The following is an 11,112-nucleotide window of genomic DNA, read 5'->3' on the forward strand; positions in this document are numbered from 1 at the left end:
AATTGGGATGGGAGTATCAGAGACAGTGCGATTGGCACAGGACAGAGCAGAGTTTAGGGCTGTTGTACATAGGGTCGCTATGAGTCGCAGGCAACTCGACGGCACGTAACAACAACACAACAACAACTCACAATAGCAAATGGATGAAAATGTTTAAGAGTTGCTGTGTTGGTATCATGAGAGGATGAGCTGAGACTTTTGTCTCTCGTGAATTTTCCATTCATTCAGTTCCACTAAAAGTTTCACATCTACTTTTTGTCAGTAGTGTACTAGGTTAGGTTCACAAAACCCAGATGATAATATTTTTATAGAAAATGAAACAGTATCGTCCCAAACAAACTGTGTTCTCTGGTATGAATATTACACTAAAAATTTCTCTTCAGGTTTTGGGGTTTTTTAGTGCCCTTTGTAAGAGAAACTTGTTAATTATTTGTTTGGGATATTAGTACATGCATCTGTTAATGAGTGCATGCAGGCACACACACATATACACACTAAGAAATATGAATTGCCTGTTTAAAATATTATTTGAACTAAAAAAGCAGAATGCAATTCCACTCTACCTGTAACAACTCTAAATTCCTTAAGAGAGAAGTTTTGTATCTAAAATGCATTGCAAAATGGAAATCTTTTAACGAATTTCTTGCTTTGTGTGCCCTATAGAAAGGCTGTCTGTGTTTTTATTTCTGTAGCCCCCAACCCTATAGTGTAAGGTTTCCTTGATGCCTGTGACTACTCGATATATCAACAGATGTTGGTTTTGGAGACGAGGAAAGCACTTACTCATCGGTTGTTGAATAGCACAGTTCTCTTACCTATACACACACTTGAATGTTTCATTATGCACCATATGCTGTTTCTTTTTTTAGGATTTGCTACATAAGCTGAGGTTCTCATGCCAGTAAGAAGTTAGTGGTAGATTTCCAGAAGAGTTACAATTATTTGTATCATTTTGATACATGTGACAGATTGTGTTAACTACATTTTAATTCCTTATCAGCTTAAAAACCTTTTAAATTAATAGAATAAAATTTTAGTTCTAAGAAGTCTCCAATAAAAGTTATTAGCATGGAGGGTTTTCCCCTTTTCTTTCTTGTAATTTCTTTTTCAGTAGACAGGATATGACTCCATGGGCAATAGATTGATATTCACAAGAGAGATCTAAGGAAGTTTATTGCAAAGGAAAAATGCAGCAGATTCTCTTACTAGTGATGCTGGCCACTCAGTAGTCAAGCAGGAATAGATGTGTGCTCTCTGAGGCTTTGTCACTATATAAACACCTCAGGATAATTGAAGAATGCCAAATTCTTACACACTTACAAAAGCTCTGCTGAATTAACCTTCTAAAGGCAACATGAGAGTAACTTTAAAAGTTACATTTCTGAGATATTAGATTAGCAGTATGATTTTTATTATATGTAAGGAGAAGAAAACTAGGTTATTTTAGTTGATACCCTTAAAACACAATTCACTAGGATAATTGTTTGCCTTCTAGTTAGATCGAAAATTCTCCTAAAATATTCCTTAGGATATATTTATGTAATATATGTGAATATAACCTTTATTTAATTCTGTTCTGAAGGTTGGGTTGGTGTTTTGGTGTAGGGTTTGTTTGGTTTTTTTTTTTTGGTCTGGTTTCTTTTGTTTCTTTCTTTTTTTAGCTAATCCCCCTAAAGGAGTGGGAAACAAGACTTGTATAAGATGGGCCACCCTATAGATTTCTTAGCTTAAGTAGTAAAAGTTTCACTGTTCCAGTCTTATGTCACAGAACACAGAGAGTCACCACGTAGCCTAGAGTAAAAGTAGTGAATAACATGTGCAGAAAGTAGAGCCAAACTAATATCTAAAAGGCAGATTGCACTGAGCACACTTCTAGATTGTTTTGCAAAAGACCACCCCCTGTTTGTGGAGCCACAGGGAAGAACACTGGCCCTTTACAGTCCACACTGGATAAGTAGGCTTTTCCTCCAGAGGCTTTTACTTCTTCCAGAGAAGAAAGAGCAACAATAGAAAAGGAGAGAACTGCGCATAATTTTAAGTTCTGATGCAAACCCATGGGTGGTGAAAAAATCTGGTAGACTAGAAAGCGGGCTTTTATGATGTTTGAGAAATACACATTGGATCATTTCTTGTGATTGGCTGATGTTACGTTTTAGATCTTCTCAGCCAAGGAGCCCTGATGAAGCAGTGGCTAACCCACTAGGTTTCCCCACTGGAGAAAGATGTAGCTGTTGGCCACCAGAAAGATTAAAAAAAAAAAAGAAACCATGAACCAAACCATTGTAGCCAAGTTCATTCCAACTCAGTAAAGCACAGTGGAGCTACCCTCCAGGGCTTCCAAGTTGTAATTTTTACAGAAGCACATTGTCACTTCTTTCTCCATCTCTAGAGTGCCACTGGTAGGTTCAAACCACCCACCTTTCAGTTAGCAGCTCAATGCGTAACCTCTGCACCACACAGAGACTCACTGTAAAGCTGCTAACCTGAAAATCCAACAGGATCACTGTGAATATGAACTGATGCAATAGCAACAGATTTTTATTTCTTTTTCGCTCTACTGTTTTGCTTTGTTTTATTTCGTTTTGTTTCGTTTTGTTTTGTTTTGTTTTCAGCCAGAGATGTATGGTCTCTGAAAGACACAACGATACCTAATGACAACAACACTGAATACTTTCTGATGTCATTATCGAGTGTGTGTTATCTACTTCATGGAGTTGTTCAAGGCTGTGAGCTTCCTTTCAAAAATGGATCACCAAGCCTTTCAAAGAACCTCTGTATGAATCTTTTAAAGATGCAGATAGCTACCATTTCAGCTAGTGGTGGAGCACTTAACTCATTGAACCACTCAGGCACTCTCACTTCTTATTTAGTATCCTATAATTTTGTTAAATAAATTGTAAGCACCCTCTGGCAGGAGCCCTAGAAGCACAGTAGTATTAGTCACTCAGCTACCAACTGAAAGTTCAGTGGTTTGAACCCACCAGCTGGTCATGGAGCTGACTGCTTCTGTAAAAAAAAAAAAAAAAAGACAGCCTTGGAAGCCTGAGGGAGTAATTTTCGTCTGCCAACTAAAGCCATGAGTCAGAATCTACTCAACAGCAAACAGGCTAAGCTCCCTGTAGATTTGAATGGTTTCTTAAATGTTGCTTCTGTGTGCCATTGAGTCTACACTCTGATTCACAGTGACTCTGTGAACAATAGGTTGAAACTATTGGAGTTCAAATCCAGGAGGGATTTGTATAAGTGGTCACAGAAAGGCTGGAAAACTGACCCAGATCCAAGCTAAAACACATCAATCTTTTGTTTCAGCAGAATTAAAGTACACAAAGAATGAACAGTGCTATATCCAGAGGTGGCCTTCAAGATTCATTTCTTGGTTTAAAAGGAGGATGATCATATAGGGGCAGATTACATGCTCTCAGACTCATACTTACTAGATAATAACATAAGACAGTAAGGAAGAAGGGAGTTGAAGGTCCACATCACAAGCCACCATCGGAGTCGCAAGGAAGACTACACTTAAGGTAGTTAATGGCAGCTGGAGCTCTGGTGACCTTGTGGTAAAGAGTTGTGTTGCCAACCCAAAGGCAGGCAGCGTGTATCCACTAGCTGGTAGATTTCTTCCTTCCTTATCATTGGTTTTTTGTTGTAACATGCCTTCAAGTTGCCTGCAACTCATAGCAACCCTAAGTACAACAGCTCTGAAGCGTGCCCTGTCCAGAGCCAGTTTCCAACACACCTGCACCCATTGCTCCAGTTTCTGTATCATTCCATCTCATCCTGGGTCTTCCTTTCTTTGACTTTCCTCCACCTTTCTGAGCATGCTGTTTTCTCCAAGGACTGGTACCTCTTGGTCATGTGCCCAAAGTATATGAGACAGAGCTTCATAATCCTAGCCCCCAAGGAGAAATTTGGCAATATTGGCACATTGCGTATCATTATGCTTCACTTCCATCTTCTTTTGATGCTTCCTACCTCATTCTAGATTTTATCCAGAGAATGCTTCAGTATTATGACTCAATACTTGCATTTGTTCTCCAATTCTTTCAGCCTAAGAAATACTAAGCATATTCTTCCCTTGATTTTCTAACTCCAACTCTTTGCACATTTCATTATAATATTTTGCTTTATCTTCCTGAGCTGCCCTTTAAACCATTCTGTTCGGCTCTATAACTTCAACATTTCTTCCATTTGCTTTTGCCTTTCCACACTAGTGCAAGTTTCAAAGTCTATTCTGACATCTATTTTGCTCTTTTCTTCCTTTCATGTCTTTGTAATGACCTTTTCTTCCTTCTCAGATGATAAGTTTATTTCATGGATGATCTCTGCAACAAAAAGGCATTCAAATAGTAGATGATTTTTTTTATTGACCAACATAAATGTCCTGAGACTCCATTCCTTCATAAGACATTCAGAGGGATGTCCCCAGAATAATATGGGATTGAGGGCCCAGAAGATCCTCTCCCGTAGGCACCAGTACTTTGATTCCCATAAATAGAATCAGGTGTTTACCAAGTGTCAGTACTGTTTGCTCCCTATTAAGTTTACTCCTGTTGTATTTCTTAAAATAATCATTAGTTAATATTTTGTAGTTCATTGAAATAAATAATTTAATAAAAGCTTTTGTTTCTAAGACACCATCTTTCATGTTCTAGGAAGAACTTTGTGAGTTACTAAAAAAATCACTATTTAGAGCAAAGGAGGTATAAATTGAGGTGGACGATAACATTTCATTTTAGTCTCTAATTTAATGACACAATTCTTGTGATGAATGAGGTTATTTTAATAATAAACTCAAATCCATTGCTATCAAGTCATAACTGGCTCATAGCCAGTTAAGTTACATAGGATTTCCAGAGCCTGATAAGTTACATAGAAGGAGATCGCCCATCCTTCATCCATGGAGTCACTGGTGAATTTGAACTGCCTGCCTTTGGGTTTGCAAAGCAACGCCCAACCAACTGTGCTTTTCTTGTTGTTGTTGTTGTGTGCCATTGAGTCAGAACCAACGCATGTCCGATCCTCTAGTGGGGTTTTCAGAGGCTGTTAATTGCATGAGATGAGATTGCCCACTCTTCTGCAGATCAGTTGGTCAGTATGTACCATGTGTCTGATCTTACAGCACAGTTTCTTACCACTTGGCGACCAGAGCTCTTTCTGTTATTTTTATTACTGTGAAACATCAAGTCAGAACCAATGGATAACTGACCCTCTCATGAGTTTGAGGAGGCAGTTAATCTTGCAGGAAGGGATTGCCCATCCTTCTCCCATGGAGCAGCTGATGGATTCAAACTGTGTCCCTTAGGGATGGCAGCACAGCTTATTTTAACAAAGATGTACTAAGTTTTAAACAGCAGAGCTCTATGCAGAAATAAGATTTTTTTTTTACATACATCACAAGTTGGTAAATTTTGAGTTAAATCTTTTAGTTGTTGTTATGTGCCATCGAGTCACCTGAAACTCATAGCAACCTTGTGTACAACAGTCCTAAAATATGCTCTATCCTGTGTCAATCTTACTGTCTCTGATACACCTACCCCCATTACCCCATCACTGAATCAGTCTATCTCATCGAGGGAGGGTATTGCTCTCCTGCACTGTCCCTCCACCCTCCCAAGAATGACGTCCCTCTCCACGGACTGATCCAAAGTATGTCAGATGGAGCTTCAGAATCCTTGCCTCCAAGGAGTAGCCTGGCTTCAACTTCTCCAGGACAAACTTGTTTGTTCTCCTAGCAGTCCATGGTATACTCAATACTCTTCTCCAGCACCACAGATCAAAGGCATCAAGTCTTACATATAAGTAATTTTTTGCTAATCTTCGTTTAACACTGGTATCGTTGCTTAACAATCAACAACTACTTCAGACTCCTCAGACTGAAGGGTTTCCTTTTTCTTTGATTTATTTCAAGCTTTATCTTTTACTTTTTCTTGGACATAGGAACAGATGTTGTTGCTAATATCAGTTCAAGAATAATTTGGACACATGTGCCTGGATATATTTTAAAAAACAAAACACACAACAAACAGAAAACCTTGTTCTTGCCAGTAGCATTGGTTCACTTTCATACGTGGGTTGGCCACACACGCAATGTTAGTTGAAAATCCTCAAGCGAGTTTTCATTTGAGAGTATTGTATAGTAGTGTCAAGCTGAGAATGCAATAGTTGTTTTTACTACCTATGTAGGATATTAAGTTCAGCTCTTCTCTGATGCTTCTTTACATTAGTAATGTTCTATGTTCCATTTAGAGAAAATGTATCACCATATCTAAGTTCCTTGAACCCCAGAGTATGATTAGACAATGTATTTACATTATGGTCTGTTAAATTGTAGAAGGAACATGATAAAAGTTTTCAAATATCACTTTCTTTTCATACCCATTTCCCATTTGCTTTTTAGATCATTCCTTGGCGAACATTCCTTTTTTGTCATTTATTAAATGTCAGCTGTAGTGCATATATAAAGTATATTGGCCTAAAGCCAGTAGGCTCACCGATTTATATTAGCTTATTAAGAAAAATTAAATAAAATTAAAGTTGTTTCAAAGAAAAATGGAGGCTAATGATGGGGCAGCCCATTAATGGCCTGATAACTCATTCCTCCCTTGCTCTGTTCATAGTTATGTCATTTTGTGCTGTTGCCAAATTCTGAAAGGAAATATAAAGAAAAATTAAAACTCTCTTTCACATAGCAAACATTTATTGAGTATCTCTTCTTGGATCCTGCACCAGAAATGCAAAGACAAGGAGAATGGTTTGTTTTGCAAGCCACTTAAACGGTCTAATGCAATAATTTTCAAACCTGAAACACAAACCAGAGCTGCTGTGTCTGAAACTTTACTGGAAGGAATGACTCTTCTTAAAGGCACATGTTGGTGCAATGTCCGCCACAAGAAATTTATCCTAAAGAAATAACTAGGAAGAGGCAAAAATATGCATTGATCTTTCAGAGTCATAATCTTAATTTTCTTTTCACTAGATTAATGCATTGTTTACCAGTTGCTTCAGCAAATATTTATTGACACCTGCTTCTTTGGAGAGGATATCATGCATGGGAGGGTGGAGGGACAGCGCAAGACAGGAAGACCCTCAAAGGTGGATTGATTCAGTTACTGGGGAAATGGGGTTAGGTGTGTAAAAGACAGTAAGTTTGGCTCAGGATAGAGCTGGGTGTAGGGCTGTTGTACGTAGGGTCACTATGCGTCGTAGGTGACTTGATGGCACATAATAGTAAAAACAACTCTCACTGCAAAAGATGGAAAGAAAAAGAGCAAATCCCACAATGAGATGGATTGACACAGTGACTGCAGCAATAGCCTCAGAAGTATCAGAGATGGTAAGAATGGCAGGATAGGGCAGGGTTCAGATATCTTGTTCCTTTCGTCACTATGAGTCATAACTGACTCAAAAGTACCTACTAACAACTCTCATTGGCAAAAGGCATCATGGTGGTAGAGGGTCAGAGAAAGAGGAGAGACCCTTAACAATATGGATTGACACTGACTACAACATTGGGCTTGAACATAGCAGAGGGCAAAGTGATGACAACAAGATGGGACAAGAGTCTGATCTGTTTTTTGTTGGGTCACTGTTAATCAGTCCACTAAAAAACACCTAACATAAAACCTCCCATTCATGATAAAGAATTAAACTCTTAGTTGTTTCTTACTACTTAGTTACCTTTTTGATAGTTTGCTGGACCAGTTCATTGTTTTTTTTTTCTTCCTCCTTTTTCTTTAATATCCTATGCAGCGTATAGGTTAATTACATTAAGGCAATCGTTCTATCTTTGAGACCTGTCATTGTCTTAGCATTCACTTCTTTTCTTAAATTACCTCCAAGTAAGTGCAATAACTTTGGAAGAAAAGTGAAACAAGTCTGCTGTAAACCATGGGTTAATACTTCGTTGGGTTGAGAGTCTCCCAATTCAGTGTCTCAGAACAGATCAAAAGGTTGCCCATTTCTCTATTTTTAAGTAGAGCTTTACATTGTTTTTAGAGGATAGTATATTATATAAGACTGACTTGAAGAGGTTCAAAACTGTTATTATCCATTTTCTGTGTGGTATTTAAGGCATTCTGGTGGCATAGTGAGTTATGTGTTGGGATTCTAATGGGAAAAATTGGCAGTTCAAATCCACCAGCTACAATACAAGAGTTGGAAACCCTACAGAGGCTGAGTCCAGCTCCGTGGCAGTGGGGCTACAGGAGTTAGCTAGTATTTGGACTGCTATTCAGCAGCTTTTATTGCTTGTATTTTCATTAAAAAGGAAAGAGTTAATTATTTTTTTCTTTTTAGAAAGTAATTCAACTTCTGAATGGAAGTGTTATGAATTACATATGAATAAAATAATCTGAAACTTAACAAGACATTTTCCTTTCTATCATTTTGCCTGTAAGGTTTTTGGGTTTTTTTTTTTCATTCTTAGTGACCAGCTTATAAAATAATAACTCATTTGATTTATGAACAGCATATTGGTTGTCAAAGAAATACTCATTTAGGTCTTCTGCTGCTTTATTTCCCAGACAATAGCATTTCAGAATTCCTTTCGTTTCCAAAACAACAATGGTAATTTAGCATATGTTTCCATTTAGGGTCTCTCCCCTTCAAAAGTCCGAAGTTGTCGAGATGGTTAAGAAACAAGTTAAAGTCATCACACTTGCGATCGGTGATGGAGCGAATGACGTCAGCATGATACAGACCGCGCATGTTGGTGTGGGCATAAGTGGCAATGAAGGTCTCCAGGCAGCTAATTCATCTGACTACTCTATAGCTCAGGTAAAGCAGCACTTCCAAAAGACCCACTGTTTGTTTCACTCAGCATCTTGAAATACAAGAGTGATTTTTTAAATTTTTTTTTTCAGTTCAAGTATTTGAAGAATTTATTGATGGTCCATGGTGCCTGGAACTATAACAGAGTCTCCAAGTGCATCTTATACTGCTTCTACAAGAATATCGTCCTCTATATTATTGAGGTAACAGCAGATGAAATTAAAAATCCTTACCACTTAACATACATTGTTGTTTAAAAAAAAAGTACATTGTTGTTGTTATGTGCTGTCGAGTCACTTGTGACTCATAGTATAACAGCCCTAAACTGTGCTCTGTCCTGTGCCAATCACACTGTCTCTGACACACCCATCCCGATTACCCCAGTCACTGAATCAGTCCACCTTATAGAGGGTCTTCCCCACCTGCGCTGTCCCTCCACCCTACCAAGCATGGAGGAGCCTCTGAATCCTTGCCTCCCATGAGCCACCCGGTTTAACCCTTTCCGGGATGAATGTGTTTGTTTTCCCAGCAGTCCATGGTACCCTCAACACTTTTCCCCAGCACCACAGCTCAAAGGCATCAGTTCTTTTTCTATCTCCCTCAGTCACTGTCCAATTCTCTGATGCATAACAAGTGATAGCAAAGACCATGTACATAGTTGGGTAAATATGACATTTTTTTTCGCTGCTTTAATTAATACACTTTAGCCCAGTTTCTTTTTATTATGTTAATTTTCTTTTACTATTGTGTGTGTGTGTGTGTGTGTGTGTGTGTGTGTGTGTACCAGCAAATTGGATCTGACTAGTACAGGAGGAAATTGCCCCTCCTTCTCCAGCAGAGCATCTGGTGGATTTGAACTGCATGCCTCTGGGATTGCAGTTCAGCTTATTGCCACCAGGCCACCAGATTCTGAGGCTTTATCTGACATACTTTTGACATGTTATAAGAAGGGACCAGTCCTTGGATAGGGACATCATGCTTGGGAGGGTGGAGGGACAGCACAGGAGAGGAAGACCGTCTATGAGGTGGATTGATTCAGTCACTGGGGTAATCGGGTGTATCGGAGACAGTGTGATTGGCACAGGACAGAGCAGAGTTTAGGGTTGTTGTACATAGGCTCGCTGTGAGTCACAAGCAACTCGACAGCACATAACAACAAAAGCAAATGTGTTGAGAAAAAAAAGTTTATCAGTTATGGGGAGTAATAATGTTTAAATTCTGACTGAACATTCTGTATTGCTTTGGTAGGCAGTGTTGAATTGCAGTTGCTACTGAAGTACAGATAGTCACCTGGTTACAAACTAGGTGGTTCTAACTGTATTGTGATGAATGTGTAGATATGTCAAAACAGGTGGACACCATTTTATTTATCTTTAAATGCTTTATATGCCTTTTAATGATTTAAAGTTTTACATATAGCAGGTAAAGGTGATTGTGATGGATGTATTCTTGCAAGTCAAGTTTGATTTATGCATTTAAATGTGAGGACAAATTTGCTTAACATTAAAGAGTAAATAGAAGTTGTATGTATATAAGTCAGACTTTCAGAACCTGAGAACTGCCTGTTTTCCATGTTACAATGACTACAAATTCTGCAGCATTTTTTACATAGCTCAGAAACACTCAAAAGAAAACAATAAACTTCCAAAGACAATATACATATGGGAAAGTATTTCAAGAGAAAATCAAGTGCATAACACACCCAAAACTAAAGGTAATGGTCAGGAAAGAGATTTATACCTTTGCTAGTATTGATCATGTACTTCTTAGGTTTTAAAAATTAGATTTACATTATGTCAAGGTATCCTTTGCTGGTTTAATGTCTGTGTTTTGTGAATAGTTAGAGTTTAGATATAAATAATTCATCTAAAAATTACAGAATATTAACTCAGTGATACTTAACAACACACCACCACATCTATGGACAGAAATTGAAAATGCATGTGAAAGTTGAGTAGGGAATAAGGAAGACTAAAGAAGAATTGGTATCTTTGAGTTATGATATTGGTGAATAAAATTGAAAATATTGCAGATTGCCAAAAGAACAAACCAATTTGTCTGGCTAACAGTGCAGCTTGAATGTGTTTTAGGATCATGTATATCTTGTGCTAGCTAGTTAGATGCCTAGCCCCTCCTTTGACCTTCTTGCCAGAACAGATGTTGCGGGCTTTTGGCATCTTCGAATACCTGAAAACATGGGATGGGTCTGCGGGGTGTGATGGCTGTCCTCTAAGGAGAAAAATGGAGTTGCTTTCATAGTTAAAAAAGTCATTGCTAGATCCGTCTTGAAGTACAATATTGTCAGTGACAGGATAGTATCTATAAGCATACAAGGAAGTC

The 11,112-nt window shown here is 38.3% G+C and overlaps 1 protein-coding gene across 1 annotated transcript in view; it reads left to right on the plus strand.

The window, feature by feature from the left end:
* ATP8A1 (ATPase, aminophospholipid transporter (APLT), class I, type 8A, member 1) overlaps positions 1 to 11,112 on the plus strand; it is a 375,206-nt gene that overhangs the window by 293,480 nt on the left and 70,614 nt on the right. The window contains exons 25-26 of the mRNA XM_006898188.1: positions 8,595 to 8,778; positions 8,865 to 8,975. Coding sequence (XP_006898250.1) covers positions 8,595 to 8,778; positions 8,865 to 8,975 — 295 coding nt within the window. The remainder of the gene's footprint in view (positions 1 to 8,594; positions 8,779 to 8,864; positions 8,976 to 11,112) is intronic.

This window comes from Elephantulus edwardii, unplaced genomic scaffold (assembly GCF_000299155.1).
Source record: "Elephantulus edwardii isolate Elephantulus edwardi_28Jun2011 unplaced genomic scaffold, EleEdw1.0 scaffold00222, whole genome shotgun sequence".
Classification (NCBI taxonomy): Eukaryota; Metazoa; Chordata; class Mammalia; order Macroscelidea; family Macroscelididae; genus Elephantulus; species Elephantulus edwardii.